This window comes from Rhinolophus ferrumequinum, chromosome 7 (assembly GCF_004115265.2).
Source record: "Rhinolophus ferrumequinum isolate MPI-CBG mRhiFer1 chromosome 7, mRhiFer1_v1.p, whole genome shotgun sequence".
Classification (NCBI taxonomy): domain Eukaryota; kingdom Metazoa; phylum Chordata; class Mammalia; order Chiroptera; family Rhinolophidae; genus Rhinolophus; species Rhinolophus ferrumequinum.
This window is the reverse complement of record NC_046290.1, coordinates 99603524-99620700: the sequence shown is the minus strand read 5'-3', so window position 1 is coordinate 99620700 and position 17177 is coordinate 99603524. Positions and strand designations below refer to the sequence as shown.

The window sequence follows — 17177 nt, the reverse complement described above, 5'->3', positions numbered from 1 at the left end:
CCAGTTTTGCTTGCTGCAAATAGCAAACGTGGCCTGCATGGCGGCCACTGCATGGTTGGGAAAGGGAAGGAGGAAGACAATGAGGCAGTATAAAGGCTTGTAAAGAAAACACCAGACAAATCAAAGGAGTCTGCAGCTAAGGCCCTGACAGTATACACCAAAGTGGGCATGACCCTTAATCTTGAAGAAATGTGCTTAGCTTAAAGACTCATGGGAGCTGATTAGCCACATTCCCTCTGAAAAGGCCGAAGCTCCTGAGCCAAAACCTCTGGGAGGCTATGAGACACTGGGAAAAGTGTTCCTGCCAGTGGTCAGTCTGTTACCAGTGCAGGGAAGATGGGCAGGTCATCTCTAGCCACCAGGATGGCACCCTTTGCTATCTGTAGTCCATAGAGAGGTCAGAAAAAAAGGCTATCTTAGGCTTTCAAGAGGCAACACTCAGCCCATATAACAATTTAGTGCTCCTGCTCCAAGTGGAGGTTTAGGTGGATGCTGGATTTGTTGTGGGAGCATGACTGGAAGGAAGACTGGGCTCTCGGCCACTCTGGGAAGCAGTTGCAGGTATCTCATTTTCAAGGACCTCTTTGATCATCATCAGACCCAGTTCCTTTTCAGATTGTCAGGATGGGGCTGCTGGGGTTTGGGGACTGGGGTGAGTCTATTCCCAGGGAATTGCTAGAATTGTCTGAATCCTATAATGCAGCAGAAATGGTAGATGGGATTGAGTCAAATTCTCAAGACTTATTAAATGACACATGGTCAAATTCATTGCCAGGAGACCCAAACTACAATAAATGCTAAAGAAGCTCTTCAAGCTGAAGGGAAATGATATCAAGTGGAAGCTTGGGTCTACAGGAAGGAATAAAGAGCATCAGAAAAGACAACTCTGTATAGAAGAGTTTTCTCTTTCTTCTTAATTTCTTTAAAAAACAAATGACTATTTAAAACCAGTACAATGAATTATTAGTTTTATAACAAGTGGAGAAGGATACTAATGGAATTATATTGTTGTAGGGTTCTTACATTGTACATGAAGAAGTATAATATTAATTCAGGGCAAACTGGGATAAGTTAAGGATTCATATTGTAATTCTTAGAGCAACGACCAAAAAAAATGTACGTTTAAAAACCCAATAGAGGACATAAAATGGGATTTTAAAATATTCTCAATCCAAAAGAAGTCAGGAATAAAGGACACAAGTATAGATAGAAAAACATAGCAAGATGATAGAAAAACAACTACAGTTGACCCTTGAACAATGCTGGGTTAGGGGTGCTGACCCCAACACAGTTGAAAATCCACATATAATTTTTGACTCCCCCAAATCTTAACTCCTAATAGCCTACTGTTGACTGGAAGCCTTACTAATAACACAAAGTCAATTAACACACATTTTGTATGTTATATTACATACTGTATTCTTACAATAAAATAAACTAGAGAAAATAAAATGTTATTAAGAAAATCATAAGGAAGAGAAAATACATTTACAGAACTGTATGTATTTATTGAAAAAAATCTTCATGTAAGTGAACCCACGCAGTTCAAACCCATGTTGTTCAAGGGTCAACTGTATATCAATAATTCCACTAAATGTAAATGGATTAAACACTCCAATAAAAGACAGAGGTTGTCAGAATGCATTAAGAAAGTAAAGTCCAACTATATGCTGTTTGTAAAAAATCCATTTAATACATAAAGACAAGTTAAATGTAAAGGGATAGAAAATATACCATGTAAACACTAATCATAAGAAATCTGGAGTGGATAAATTCATAACAAAGTAAACTTTAAGGCAAGAAATGTTAACAGAAATAAAGAGGATCATTATATAATAATAAAAGGGCCAATTAATCATTAAGTGCTAATAATCCTAAATGGGTGTGCTCCTAATTACATAGTGTCAAAATATATATGAAGCAAAGATTAACAGAACTAAAGGGATAAATAAATAACCCAAAATTATAATTGAAGATTTTAACATCCCTATCTCTATAATGACAGAACCAGTACTCAAAAAAAAAAAAAAAGAAAAATATAAAAGATCTAAACAAAATCATGATCCAACTTGACTTAATTGATATTTATACAACATGTCACCCAACAATTGCAAAATAAATTCTTGGTGCCTTTTGCAAGCAGCTGATAATGATAATAAGCTTTGGATTTAAAAATGATCCATAAAAAATATTACAGCGTAAATATACACCGTGGACATAGCAGTGATAAAAAGAAATGCAACAACTTGGCTGAATCACCATGAAATTTTGTGCTTAGTGGGAAAGAAAAAAGACAATCCCAAAAGAAGCAAGTAACATTGATTCTACTAATGCAACATTTTTGAAATGACAAAATTTTAGAAATGGAGTGCAGAGTAGTGGTTGCCAGGGATTAGGGGTGGTAGGGAGAGGCAGTTATAAAAGGGCAACATGAGGGGTCATTGTGGTGTTGGAACTGTTCAGTATCTTGACCATGATGTATCTTGATATATGAACCTACACAGGTGATTAAATTGTGTAGAACTTAATACGTATATAGATACACACATAAAAAGAGTACCAGTAAAATGGGGATATGTTAATAAGATCAGTTGATTTTATCAATGTCAATTTCCTAGCTGTGATATTATACTATGGTTTTGCAAAATGTGACCATTGGAGGAAACTGGGTAGATGGTAAAGGGATGTCTCTGTATTATTTATTACAACTGCATGTGAACCTAGAATTATCTCAAGAAAAATGTCAATAAAAACATATTACAAAAGCCATTTACATTCACTCTAGAAAATAACTACAATAGATAATGCCATAAGGTTACGTTTTTTAAAAGTTCTTATCTTTTAGAGATTCATATTGAGGAATTTTTTGGGTGAAATGATATGATATCTGGAGTTTATATTAAAATGCCACAAAGACAACAACAAAAAGGAATGAAGTGGGTAAGATAGAAGATTTGTAAAATATCAATAGTTGTTGAAATGGGTATGTTTGAATATTTCCAAGTGTTAAAAAAGTGTTAAAAACAGTCCCACTGTTAAAACCCTAATGGACCCAAATGAACCTGTATGTGTATGTGTGTATGTATATACATGAGTAGGATATATATGTATGTATATATGTATATATATCAGCTTTATTGAGATATAATTGATACACAATAATATACAAATATTTAAAGTATACAATTTGATGTGTCAACATATGCATACACCCATAAAACTACACCATAATCAAGATAGTGAATGTATCTGTCATACTCAAATGTATCCTTGTGCTTCTTTGTAATTCCTTCCTCCTGCCTCTCCCCATCCACCCCCAAGAAAATACTAATATGCTTCTTGTAACTATAGATTTGCATTATATTTATATCTATCTATATAGATATAGTTTATACATATATGAGTGTATGCATGTCTGGCCTTCCTCAGCATACTTACTTTGAGATTTATCCATGTTATTACATGCATCAATAGTTCATTCCTTTTTATCCATAAGTAGTATTCCATTGTATGGATATACAACTTTTTTTTGTCCAACTGCCTATTGGTGGAAACGTGAGTTGCCTCCAATTTTTGGCAATTACAAATAAAATATGCATGTACAAGTCTTTCTATGGACAAATGCTTTCATTTCCCTTGTGTAAATACTAGGAGTAGAATGGCTGGATCACGTGGTAAATGTATGTTTTACTTTTTAGGAAATTTCCAAATAGTATTCCACAATGGTACAATTTTACTTTTCCCATCAGAAGTGCATATACAATAGTTCAGTTCTGTACATCCTTGCCAACACTTAGAATGGTCAGTCTTTTTAACTTATTCACTCTTTTTTAAAAATATTTTTTTTTATTTTTCAATTATGATTGGTATTAATATATTAGTTTCAGGTGTACTAACATATTCACTCTTACAAGTGCATACTGGTATCTCGTTATTGTTTTAATTTGCATTCCCTAATGACTGCACTGAGCTTTTTTTTAAAAAAAGGAGGACGCAGTTCACAATGGCTCATGTGGGGATCCAACTGGCAACCTTGGTGTTATCAGCACAGTGCTCTAACCAACTGAGCTGCAGCTGAGCTTAAGGTGCCATTTCAATCTTAGTTGCAGGGGGAGGAGCCCACCATCCCTTGCAGGACTCGAGGAATTGAATTGGCAACCTTGTGGTTCAGAGCCCACTGGCCCATGTGAGAATCTAACCGGCAGCCTTCGGAGTTAGGAGCACGGAGCTCCAACCTCCTGAGCCACTGGCGGCCCCTCAGTAACAATTTCTTGAGCTCTAACAGAGTGCCAGGCACTACAGTATGCCAAACGTCTTATATATAAGGTATTGTTTACCTCCTAAAATCCTCACAACTGCCCCTTGTGGTCATGTTGTAATTACTCCCATTGTACTGATGAGGGTACTGAGTCTGGGAGAGACCAAATGACCTGCCCAACAACACCCAGCTCGGAAGTGACGAAGCTAGGAATTGAACCTAGCAGCCTGGCCACAAAGCCTTGTTTTGCCCAGGGCACCAATAACATCCATATCGGGTGCATGCCAAGAGGTTGATTTATCCGAAATTAATTACCCGAGGGATCAAGTTAAGAACAACTGGCTAAAAGCATCATTACTGAATCTCACGTGACAATCAACTTTCCAGTCTTTGTGGTGAAAACAAAAGTTGGACAAGGGGTCTTGAGGCTATGTGGGTTGCTATACTTTTTCATATGCTGAATTAAGATTGAGGGTGCAGAAGCTATCCTGGAAGAATGTTGCAAGGGATGGCAAGAGCACCAGTCCTGTTAGTTATTCATGGAGACAGTTCTTGGTGACTCAGCCTGGGTAGAGGTCTCACAAAGGGCTGGCCACATTTTAGAGGGGCTCAAGCGACAGTTACCATACTGAAGTATGCTTCCTGACAGGCTCTTAGAGTCATAGGAGCTGGGGCTGAATCTCAGCCACATCACTCTTTGGGTGTGATGTCAGGTAAGTGACTTAACCCTTTGAAGCGTTAGTAAAAAGGGGATAATGATACCCAGGCATTGAGTAGGGAAGAAATTGTATATGTACTATGTCTGATTTATACTAAGTAGTCAATAAATGGTAGTGCTATTATTAATAAAGGAAGCCCTTGTGGACCAGGATGATGCTGGTTGGAAATAATTATAATTAAGACTACTATTTATTCAGTGCTTTTATGTGCAAAGTGTTTTAGGTGTATATCAGTTTTCTATTGCTGTGAAACAAAACATCCAAAATTATAAAACTATCATAATTATTGTTACCTTTGGTCATTATGGAGGTGGAATGCGTTCAGCCAGGAGGTTCTGGCTTAGGGTTTTTCAGGCAGTTGTAGTCAGAAACTGGCTGAGGTTGGGGTCATTTCAAAGGCTTCCTCAGTTACATATCTGAGGCCTAGGCTGGGAGACTCAATGGCTGGGGCTGCAATAGTTGGCATAACTGTGTGGTCTCTCTATGTGGTCCTTCCAGCATGGTGGTTTGAAGGTACCTTAGCTTCTTACAGGGTGATTCAGGGCTCCAAAGACCCATGGGGGTGGGGTCAGAGAGAGAGAGAGAGAAAGAGAGAGAGAGAGAGAGAGAGAGAGAGAGAGAGAGAGAGAGAGAGAGAAAGCTCTAGGTGGGAGCTGGATGTCTTTTCTGCCTCAGTCTTAGTAGTCATGCAGTGTCACTTCCGCTGCCTTCTGTTCAGTAGAAGTGAGTCACTAAAGGCAGCCTGTATTCAAGGGATTCAAGGGTGACGGGTTACCCTCCCCCATGAGGGAGGAGTGTCAAAGAATTCAGACATGTTTTAAAACCACTGCCTGTTTATTAGCACATTTAATCATCTTAAGAGGTAGGCACAATTATCACTCTTTTACAGATAAGGAAATTTAGAAGATTAAATGGTTAGAAGATTAAGTGACTCAGCCAAAGTTATAAAGTTTGTAGGTAGTAGAGTCTGAATCCAAACTAAGGGCAGCAGTCTAACCTGAGAATTTGTGTTCTTAATCCCTATGCTCTAAAAATGAGGCTAGACAAAGAGCATAAAATACATGGAATATTTGTTTATAAGCTCTCTTGTGTAGTGCTTACTGCATGTCAGGCACCGTTCTAAGCACTTAATAAGAAACTAAGTAAGGTAAGTGAAAGAAGCACAGAGAGGCCCCAGGAGCCAGGCTCGGGCTGACGGGGCCAGGAGTGGAGAGCAGGCGCAACCAGGACCAAGAAGCCTCTAGGAAAATCTCTGTCCCAAGAGTGCAGAGTGAAGGCTCTGCTTGGTTGGAAGGCAGGAGGATTATGCCTGTCATTCTGCATGGACTTCAGCAGCCAGAGAATGAAAACAAACTAAAGAAGCCCAAGGCGCTGCAGCAATGGTATCAGGTAGGAGGCATGCCTTGGGGACCCAGGAACAGTGGCACCTTGTCCTGCAGCACCAAGACAGCAGCCATCACTGCAAAGAGGCCAGTGGCAGTCACCACAGGGAGGCCCGCAGCTCTGGGTGTGTTCATGCCTGCGTGTGCACAGGACACCATGAGATGGTGCGAATAACGCGCGCACTTGACAACGAACGGACGTTGGTCGAATATGAATCTTCAGAATTCAATACATCATGTGTTGTAACAGATGTACTTATTGCACTCATGTGAAATAAAGAAACATTTTCGTGGAACAAAATCTTAGATTTCGTGGTACAAATTTACTACCTCACAATTCCAGAAGTTAGAAGTCGCACATAGGCCGCCCTGGGCTAAAATCAAGGTGTTGGCTGGGCTGTAGTCCTCCAGGCTCAGTGGAGAATCTATTTCCTTGCCTTTTCTGGTTTCAAGAGGCCACCTCTATCCCTTGGCTCCTTCCACTATTTTCAGAGCCTGCAACATTGCACGTCTCTGACCATTCTTCACACCTGATTCTGACATTGGCTGGAAAAGGTTTCTTTTAAGGACCCATGTGATTAGATTGGGCCTGTCCAAATGATCTAGGATAATCTCAAAGTCCCTTTGGCCATGCATGGTAACACGCAAAGGTTTGGGGGGATTAGGGTGTGGAATTTTTGGGGAACCATTATTCTGCCATATGGAGAGACTCCAGGAAAACGTCTCTAAACAGGGCTGACCACTCGTTCCCATTCCCACCCCCCAGGCCTGTACTGTCAGGCAACACATTTTTCTTACCTACTGGAGACCTCTAACTCAACTCATGTCAACTCTTCTGAGGTAAGGTGGGTAAGGAAGGACTCCATTATTTTCCCAGAAAGATGGACAGTATATCTGCAATGAGAACTAGATGATATGCAAGTATCACCTTATGCTTAAAGCTTTCTTTATTCAAAATCTTATTTCCTTGCTGTAGATATAGGAGGATAATAGTTAACTTTTTTTTCTTTCTATGCTTCCCACTTGCCAAGTGCTATTCCAGGCACAACAAGTCTGTAAGGGAGGTACTGCTATTACTGTTTCACAGATGAATTAACCAGATGCAAAAAGGTTAAGAAACCTGCCTAAGCCACACAGTTAGTGAGTGATAGAACCCACATTTAACTCAGACTGTCTGGCTACAGAGCCCATATCTATAACCACCACACCTGACTGCCTCATTTCTGTGTATCCCCAGGAATATAACCCATGAGTGGGTGTCACCAAGGGTCTACAATTCCTGCTCCTGGGACAATAAAAAAGGGATCGCAACCCCATTATACTTTGCTGGTATTTCCTTCAGGGTCTAGACCATAAACAAACTTTCTGTGTCCATCCTCATGTCACCTTGAGGGTCCAGAACTGTTCAGACAATGGACAATGCCCATTTTTAGCTGACGGCTGATGCTGTACAGGATTTATCTGCCTCGGAAGAGTGAAAACTTTGCTTGGCCTCTCCCCTGAAATTTCTACCTTGGTGCATCAAAATAACTGAGGAAGTATCTAGTGCAGAACGGGGAGGTACCCCTAACGTTGGCAGGCTCTGAGACTGAGAGGTAAAGTTGGGGTGGTGCTGCTGCACATAGGCTCTGGAGTTGGCCAAAGAGGACAACCCTAACTATGCCACTTCCTAACTCCTCTCTGAGCTTCACTGTCCTCTCTAGGAAATGGGCTGGGCATATGTAATGACGAGCAGGGAAAACAAAGGAGTACCCACACAAGTTTAAAAAGGTTTTAGTATATATATATATATATATATATATATATATATATATATATATATATATATATTTACCATCGATCAAAAATCACTTAGCTAAAGAAAGTTAATACGTAGGGCGCATCCAAAAGCAGTAATAAATTCTATAGGATAGCAACTATTACAGTAGATGTCAAAAACTCATCAAACCGTGGGGAAGCAACACTGGAGAGGTTGGGAACTGATCAGATTTCACCAGGTCTGCAACTCGAAGTCAGGACGTCTCTTGATACTGCAGGCTGCATACAAGTTCCCAATGCCAATGCCGAATGATGACGAATGATGAAGGTACTGCCAACTGAGGTCTTTCTTATATATCTCTTTAGATGTATTTTTGAGCCAAGTTTCTTGTTTCTGCTTCCCCCCAACCCCCTCCACTCTCAGGGAATGGTCAGTTCCAGGAGGGTTCAGCAGTTACTGTGATAAAAATATTGCTTATCCGGCTGAAGAGCCAGTTTATGCGGACAAACAATGCCTACTGTTCTCACCTGGGACCATTGGTCCAAGGCCTTCCAAAGCCTGGCAACATGACTGTTACATCACTCTGATATAACTTAGTTACTTCTTCACCTCATCTGCTGATATGGGCGAAACAGACAGAAAGCAACATAATCCCATATCTCTCCTGCCCGGGATGAGACGAGGGAGAATTTTCTTAACCCTGAGCTAACCATCACGTCATGTGAGGGAACAAAAAGCTAACACACAAACCCTAACCATCACCTCACATGACAGAAAAACAGCAGCACCTCATGTGAGGGAACAAAAAGCTAACAGACAAAAGTTAACATTAGCCAATGAAGGCAAATTTTCTTAACCTAACATCTTCCTAGCCTAACATCCTTCCTACATCATAGTGCTTAACTCCTAGACCTCCAGAGAGAAGTAAATGAGACCGTGCCTGGCACACACCTTCATGGAACTTTCTGAAGATTAAAAAGTACACACATGTGAAGAACTTAACATATTTCCCTGAAAATAAGACCTAATCAGAAAATAAGCCCCAGTATGATTTTTCAGGATGCTTGTAACATAAGCTGTACCCCAAAACTAAGCCCCAGTAAAGATTGTCAGCAAGATGGACACATTTAGTACGTCTGTTGCAACACACAACGGATGTATTGAATTATAAAATAATATTAATATATAATTAAATATAAACAAATAATACTATTGACATTAATACTTAAAATAAATGATAATATAAATTATAATTAATTATCTATAAATACCCAAGTGAGTGCCTTTGGATGAGAGGCAAATGCCTATGTAAACAGATGAACTTGAGACTTATTGCCAAATGACCGATCAGTGTACAGGCACAACGCATGAATAACGTGTGCACTTGATAACAAACGGACGTGGTTGTGTCCAATATGAATCTTCAGAATTCAATACATCATGTGTTGTAATGGATGTACTTATTGCACTCATGTGAAATAAAGAAACATTTTCTGAATTTTGGTGCCTACAATTTTTCGTCGCTTTTGTGTGGACCATCATCTTAACTGCCATCATTTTTGTTGCCACTCCTGTGTCGTAAGTCTTCAAGTAACACTTGATTTAATGGTAGATTTAAAGGGAATAATATTTTGATCCCCAGACAAGATGAGTGCAAAACAAAAGAGCTATTCCGTCGAGTACAAGAAAGGAATCGTGGGGGACTCCCGGGGCCAGAATCTTAAGGCTTTCTGCAAAGAGAAGAAGTTGGATCTCCGAATGGTTCAAAAATGGCGAGCAGAGTACAATAGCCTCAGTCAACAGGTGTACGAGGGAAACGCTAAGAAGCACAAGTGTGGATCAGGTCAGTAATCATTATTTCCTGAGCTGGAAGACATCATCTGTGAATGGACTGCTGACAGGAGAGCAAAGGCTTTGGTTGTGCACAGGGCTGATATTCAAGCATTTGACCTTGTAGTGGCACCACAGTTAGAAATACCCCAGAAGAATTCAAAGCCTCGCAACACTGGCTGGATGTCTTCCTTCAGCGATATGAACTGTCTCTAAGATCGACAACACTGTTAAAGCTGGAAGATACTGAAGTTATTAAACGTGCACTTGCATTCCAGTCCTTTGTCGATGGCAACAACTTTTATAAATACCAGCTCTCCAACATGATTGTTATGAATGAAACTGCAGTGTTTATGGGCCAAGGATCTCAAATGACAATTGATCAGAGGGGTGCCTCGTCAATCTACATTCCCTCCACTGGTTACAAAAGTGCATGTGTTACCTGTATTTTGGCAATTCTTCTGGGTGGAAAGAAAGCCCCACCTCTAATCGTCACTAAGGGCAAGAAAAATAAGTTTGAACATGTTTCAGGCATTTATGTTCTTGAAACCGAAAAAACCTGGTGCACACAAGCAGTTATAAGGAAGTGGGTCAATTTAATGCTGCCACTGGTTTTGCCAGGTGGCCAAAGAGGTCTGCTAGTCTGGGATTCAGCCAGCACTCACTGCGCTAAAGACATGAAGAACTTCCTTGCAGAGAGAATAGATCAAATAATTATTCCCGCAGGAATGACTGCCTGTCTCCAGACTCTTGATATGGCAATAAACAAGCCATTCAAGGACCATTTGTGTATGGAAATCAATGACTACATTGAAAATAGAATGGAGGGAAATCTGTGGAAACTTTGTGAAGCCTAGCCTGTAAGAGGTCGTGACTTGGGTGAAGAATTCATGGGATAAAATCACTGACAGCTGTGTTACTATTGCACTATGAGCAGGCTACATGGACAAGAAGTGCTCATTTAAGGAGCGCTCTATTGCTGGACATGAGAGATTGGGGCCAATGGTTCTACAGGAAATGGAGTCGCAAGAAATTCAAGCTGCAATTCGGGGTTTGGAGAGTTATGACGATGTTCCAGAAGAAGATGATGACATGACTATATTTGAATAAATGTGGATTTTTGTACATTAATAAATGTAGATTGTTGTACATGAAAAAATAAGACATCCCCTGAAAATAATCCCTAATCTGTTTTTTGGAGCAAAAATTAATATAAGACCGGTCTTATTTTCAGGGAAATACGGTAGATCAAATCCCTGGCATCAGGTAAGCAATAAGTCTTACTCTTCTAGACCTTCCCTGGGTGACTTAACTTGAAGGCTTCATTTCTACTTCAAAAGCTCCATCTCCTGATTTTCTTCTGAGCTCTAGACCTAATAGCTTCAGTGTTCAACAGAACTTTCCACTTGGAAGACATACAGACTTTGCTCAAATTCTGTGCTTTTGTTTATGTATTTGCTACCTCTGCTTAAAGGCCAGTTGTTGAAAAAGAAAAACAAGACACTTACTAGGTTTGTGTGCTTTGGGTGGCAAAGAACAGGGACTCATTAGGCATCCTCAAGTTAGGAAAGCTGCAAGGAGGCCCCGCCTGGGGCCAGTGCAGGTGGGAGTTTCAGCCTTTGATTGTCCCAGCTTGTTGGCTGGGTTAGCTCATCCTGCAGGATCCTTTTGGGCAGCCTTCCCCTGGGAGAGGGTCTCACTCCTGACTACAAAGCTGCTCGTAGGGGATAAGTCAGGTGACTGCATGTGATTCCCAAGGTCTTAGGGTGGCCACCCTTGGAGTACCTGGAGCTCAGCCATTTTATTGTGGGGCCTTCAGAGGCACTAGCCTCTCTTGTATGGAAGCTCATCCCTGCAGTTTTGTGTTTGTGTGCTCCTCCCCTCACCCAGCTCAAACCCCCTGACTTTATGATGCCTCTCCACCTCATTAGTCATTTCCTCCTCTGCTCCTTGTGTTTAAACACAACATATTGTAGTTATCGATATCCAGAGCTGGTTCCCAGACTAGGCTGTCAGCCAGGCAAGAAGTATACATTGTTCACATTTGTTTCACCACCGCCACTGTTTGCTGAGTACAGAACACATGTGTGTCTTTAGCACTGCTGGGGCCTGGGGTGGCATTTTATTAAAAAAAAATTTTAAGTAAATTAGTGTTTTTTAAAATAATATTTTTATAATTTAAAAATAACATGTACATTGAAAAATATTTTAAAAATTCTGAATGTGTAAAGTTAAATGTTAAAAATTCCCCTCAGTTCTCTTCTAATCCAATACCCATAGGCAAACACCAGTAAAACATTTTTTAACAGCTTTGTGGATATTCAATATTCGATTCAGATACCATGCAATTTGCCCACTTAAAGTCTACAAGTCAGTGTTTTTTTTAAGTATATTTATAGGGGTATGCAACTATTACTACAACCTAATTTTAGGACATCACTGTTTCCCCCAAAGAAACTCTGTATCTATTAACTGTCACTTAGCATTGCCTCCCCTCTCCCAGCCCTAAGCCATCAGTGATCAGTGATTAACTTTCTGTCTTTATAAATTTGCCTATTGTTGGACATTTCATATAAATGGGATCATAAAACATCTGGTCTTTTCTGTCTGGCTTCTTCCACTTAGTATGTTTTTGAGGGTCATCCATGTAGTAGCATGTATCAGTAACTCCATTCCTTTTATTGCTAAATATAGCATTGCATTGAATTAATATAGCACATTTTATTTATCCAATCATCAGTCACTATTAACAATTAAATACAATTCCTGTATTTGTTCAGATTCCCTGGGTTTGAATCCCTGCTGGGCAAGTTCTTAGATGAGTGATCTTGGGTGAATTGCAATCTCTCTAAGCCTGCCTCTATTTCCTCAATAATAAAATTTGAATAATGATGGGATTGACCTCATATAGTGTTATGGTTGTATTGTCACAGTAATTAATATTTGTTGAGCCCTTACTACATGCCAGGTACATTATAAGGATTACCTAACGGATCTATGATTTTCAGATTAGGGAATTGAGGTTAGGAGACGGTATGTCATCTCTCAAGGTCAAACAGTCCCTAAGAAAATGATGGAGGTAAACAGAATCACAGGCTCTCTGACTATAAAGCCTGCACAATTAACTGTTAATATCATGGAATAGCAAAGTGCTTAGCAAGGGCCTTACGAAGAGAATGAGTTTAGTAAATGATAACTAATAGAACTATAAAAAAGAAAAAAATAGCAATTGACTCATCATCTAAGGACACGTTCCACTGTTAATATTTTGGCACATTTCCATCCGGTCTTTAGGAAATATTTCAGATATATTAAAAAAAATCCAGAAAATAATAGACATCAACCTCCAACCCGTTTTGTATTCGTGCTGCCGAAGCGAGCACAACCTCCAACCCGTTTTTTTCCCTAAAAGGCTTGAAATGTGGTAGATTAGGTTGCTTTACCTCCCAAACCCTTATTTTTTCCTACGTATGCATTATTTTTCCTTAGGTTAGGGTCACACCACATCATTTTCTATCTTTAAAAAAACCCTATCTTGAGCATTTCCCCAGGGTACCAAATATGCTACATAACCTGTCATGGCCGCATGTTATACTATATGACTGAAACATGATTTATTAATTCCCCAGTGTTGGGCATTTAGACCATCTCCGAGTCAAAACATCACTACACGTTCATCTTTCTTAAAGCACCTGGTAATTGCCTTTGGTAAGTTCCTAGAAAGGCCGGAAGATCAGACTGTGCTTGACGGTAAGGCTCTTTATGCGTACTTTTCTTTTTTTGCCAAGTCGTTCTCAAGGAAGAATGGAAAGAGGGAGAAGGAAGGATGGGATTTTTTTCCCTTTTAAAATGTCTTATCCAATTAAAACATATATACACAAAAGTGGACATAAGTGTACAGCTCACTGAATTTTCAAAAACTGAACACACCGCGTACCCAGCACTCAGATCATGAAAAGATTATTTCCAGCAGCCCAAAGCCGCCTCACCCCCTCACCGTAACGTGTCCGAGGGGTACGATTTTAACGTCGCAAAGGTTTACTAATGCGGTGACGTCTTTGAAATCTTAACATGAGCTAAGTTCTGTGTGCAAACGCTTCACAGGCTGACGTCAGGCTGGGCGAATGGCACCTACACCTGAAAGAGAGCGCAGCCGCCCGTAAGGCTGCACCGCCCGGTCCGCCGGGCTCCCGGCGTGCAGCGCGGCGCTCCCGGCGTGCCCCGCGGCGCGCGGAGCGGGCGACCTGGCGTTCGACGCCGGCGGCCGTGAGGTTTGAGGTCGTGTGTGTGCTGGCGGCCGGAGGCGACGAGGCGGGGTCGGCATGGAAGTGTAAGCTGCCCGGGGCGCGTTTCCGGCTGTGGGCCGAGGCTCCTGGCGAGGGACGGCTGCATGCTGGGGGCCGAGAGGCGGGGACACCGGGCGACCCCCAGCCCGGGCTTGTGGGAAGAGTGACGCGGCGGAGGCGGGGAAGAAAGAGCCTCGCTTTGCCCTTCTGAACCTCCGCCCGCACTCCCACCCGGTGCCTAGGACTGGGGCCAAGTGCCTTTCACGGTGGCTGCCTCCTCCGTTATTCATTTACTAGCGTCTTCTAAGTCACAGTAGGGAGTCCGGCCGGGTGTCCGAGCGGGAACTCAGAAGGTAGAAAGCCTGGAGTCCGCCCTGGAAGTACCTACGGGACAGACGGATAAACTGTCCGAGGCAGTGGGCTCCTGGGCGGCCCTGACTCAGAAGTGCCACCCGAGTTTGATGAGGAGCAGTTAACCCTGGGAGGGAAGAGGCGAGTTTTCTGGGAAGAAGAAAGTGCTTGAGCCTGGATTGTAACCACGGAAAGAGCCGAGGAGAGAGAGAGAGAGGGAGGGAGGGAGGGAGGAAGGAACAGCCATTCTGACAGTTTAACTCCACCTGGTCTTTTTCATGTTTGCTCATTGTACTACATGCAAATGGAGCTTTTGCAGCTACTCTGCATGTGTGTTTTCACATGGTTGACATTAATTCGTACGCATACCTATATTGTGTCATCTTTGGCACTGATTATTTAATACATTTTTCTTTACGTTCTTTTGCCTCATGTTTAATGGTTATATATACTACTATTGTTCAAACTTAAAAAAAACACACAATACGTATATGTACCTTAAGTGAAAACTTAATGAAACAACACCTACCGTATGCAGTACACTTTGATATTGTCAAAACTACTGAAAAAGAGTCAGGAAGCTCTGGCTAGAAATAAATGAATAAAAATATTTAAATAAAAAGATTTATTCAAGGGTCTTAAGAGTTTGCTAAGTGGAAGCACAGCTAGGCAAAACTCTCAAGAAGTGTTCCGAAGAAGAAAGAAAAGTTGAGTTCTTGTAGTAAAAGTTATATCCTTGAGAATAAACAGTCCTGCATTTTAGGGCCTCTGATTGGTTGAGGACAGTTATCAGTCAGATGTCAGGTGGTCTGGATGATGAATGCCCATGGTCTGGAGGATGAGTGCCAGGAGGTCTGTTCTGAGTCCTTAGGAGTAGTCAGAGGGTTATCTGCAGGTTTGATGTATGTCTGGGCATTGACACTCAACAGACTGGTATATATCTAGGTATTGATGCAGGACTAGAAAGTTCCAAAGTTTCAGGTCCGGGGCTAGTTAAGAAAAGACAAAGAATCGTTTCCTCATACTTCAACCTTCATAATGTTAATAATTTAGCAGCTTGGTTAAAGTGACTCCATTTTATATTTTCCCCATCTTCATTCTTTCCTCAGTTTCTACTCATTTATTAAAAATGAATGTTGACCCTCTAAATTGATTTCGCTATTCACTAACGGGGTTTAATCTGCAACTGGAAAAATGTTCGTATTACTCTACCTCAAACCATCATTATCAATTTCCCCGTTTACTAGAGCATTTCCTGTCAGCATACAAACCTGCTTTAATTTATCTATATTAAAAACTTCCTTGTTTCCACATTCATGTCCACTTACTGCTCCATTTCTGCTTCCCATCATTCCTGTCACAACAAAACTTAGAAGTGTTGTGTATCCCCTCATTCACTCAATCATTCTGTTCGGCTTTAATCCTCACCAGTCTACAGAAATGGGTCTGTGAAGATCACCTGAGCCCTCCGTGTTGTCACTTCCAAAGGCTGATTTTCTGGCCTTAACTCTCTTGATCTCTTAGCAACAGTTGGTACAGAAACTAGAAACTCTCTTGGCTTTCTGACATGCTTACCTGGATTTCCTCCTGAAGACTTTCTCAGTCTCCTTTCCTGGCTCCCCCTTCCTCCCTTTCTTGGCTTCTAAATGTTGAGGTATCTTACGACTCATACTGGGACCCTTTTTCTCCACACTGTCTCCCCTGGTCATTGTACCCATCTATATGCTGATGATTCCCAAAAGTACATTTCTAGCCCTTTCCCCTCATCATTCATCCAGTTGCTTAGACCAAAAATCTAGCTTTTTTTTTTAAGGAGGTCGCAGTTCACAGTGGCCCATGTGGGGATCGAACCAGCAATCTTGGTATTATTAGCACCATGCTCTAACCAACTGAGCTCACTGGCCACCCCAAGAATCTAGCCTTTTTTCCTCACCCCTAAATCCAGTCCATCAGCCAGTTCTGTCATCTCCACTTTCAGAGTATATTTTAATGTAGTTGCTTCTAACCATGTGCAATACTAATTTTCTACTCCAACTCTGATCTGGATTAAGCAGTAGCCTTTTTTTAAATTAGTTTCAGGTGTACAAAACAATGTAATAGTTAGACATTTATCATTTATATCCCTCACAAAGTGACAACCCCCCTCCCCCCATCCACTACCCCTCTGACATCGCACAGAGCCATTACATTTCCACTGTCTCCATTCCTAATGCTGTACTCCACTTCTTGTATGTATATACATACATATAAATATATATATATATATACATATATATATATATATATATATATAAACTTGTAGTTGACATTCATTATTGTTCAGCTTCAGCTTCAGGTATACAGTGCAGTGATCAGGCATCTACATCATCCCTGAGGTGGTCTCCCTAATGAGACAAGTGTCCATCGGCTTCTCTATAAAATCTTTACATTATTGATTACATTCCCTAAACTTACTTTCCTATCCCCGTGGCCCTCTTGTGGTTACCACCTGCTTTCTAATCCCCCTCACCTTCCCCCTTATCCCTCCCCCATGTAGCAACCCTCAGGTTTTCCTCTATGTCTCTGAGACTATTTCTGATTAGTTTGTTCATT

The 17177-nt window shown here is 41.0% G+C and overlaps 1 protein-coding gene across 3 annotated transcripts in view; it reads left to right on the top strand.

Moving 5' to 3' along the window:
- Positions 1 to 14136: 14136 nt before the first annotated feature.
- Positions 14137 to 17177, top strand: part of CRCP (CGRP receptor component) — a 35555-nt gene continuing 32514 nt past the window's right edge. The window contains exon 1 of one of the 3 annotated variants that reach the window (XM_033110669.1): positions 14137 to 14278. In XM_033110669.1, coding sequence (XP_032966560.1) covers positions 14271 to 14278 — 8 coding nt within the window. In that variant the 5' untranslated portion in view covers positions 14137 to 14270. The remainder of the gene's footprint in view (positions 14279 to 17177) is intronic. The other 2 variants (XM_033110670.1, XM_033110671.1) reach the window with 2 other exon arrangements.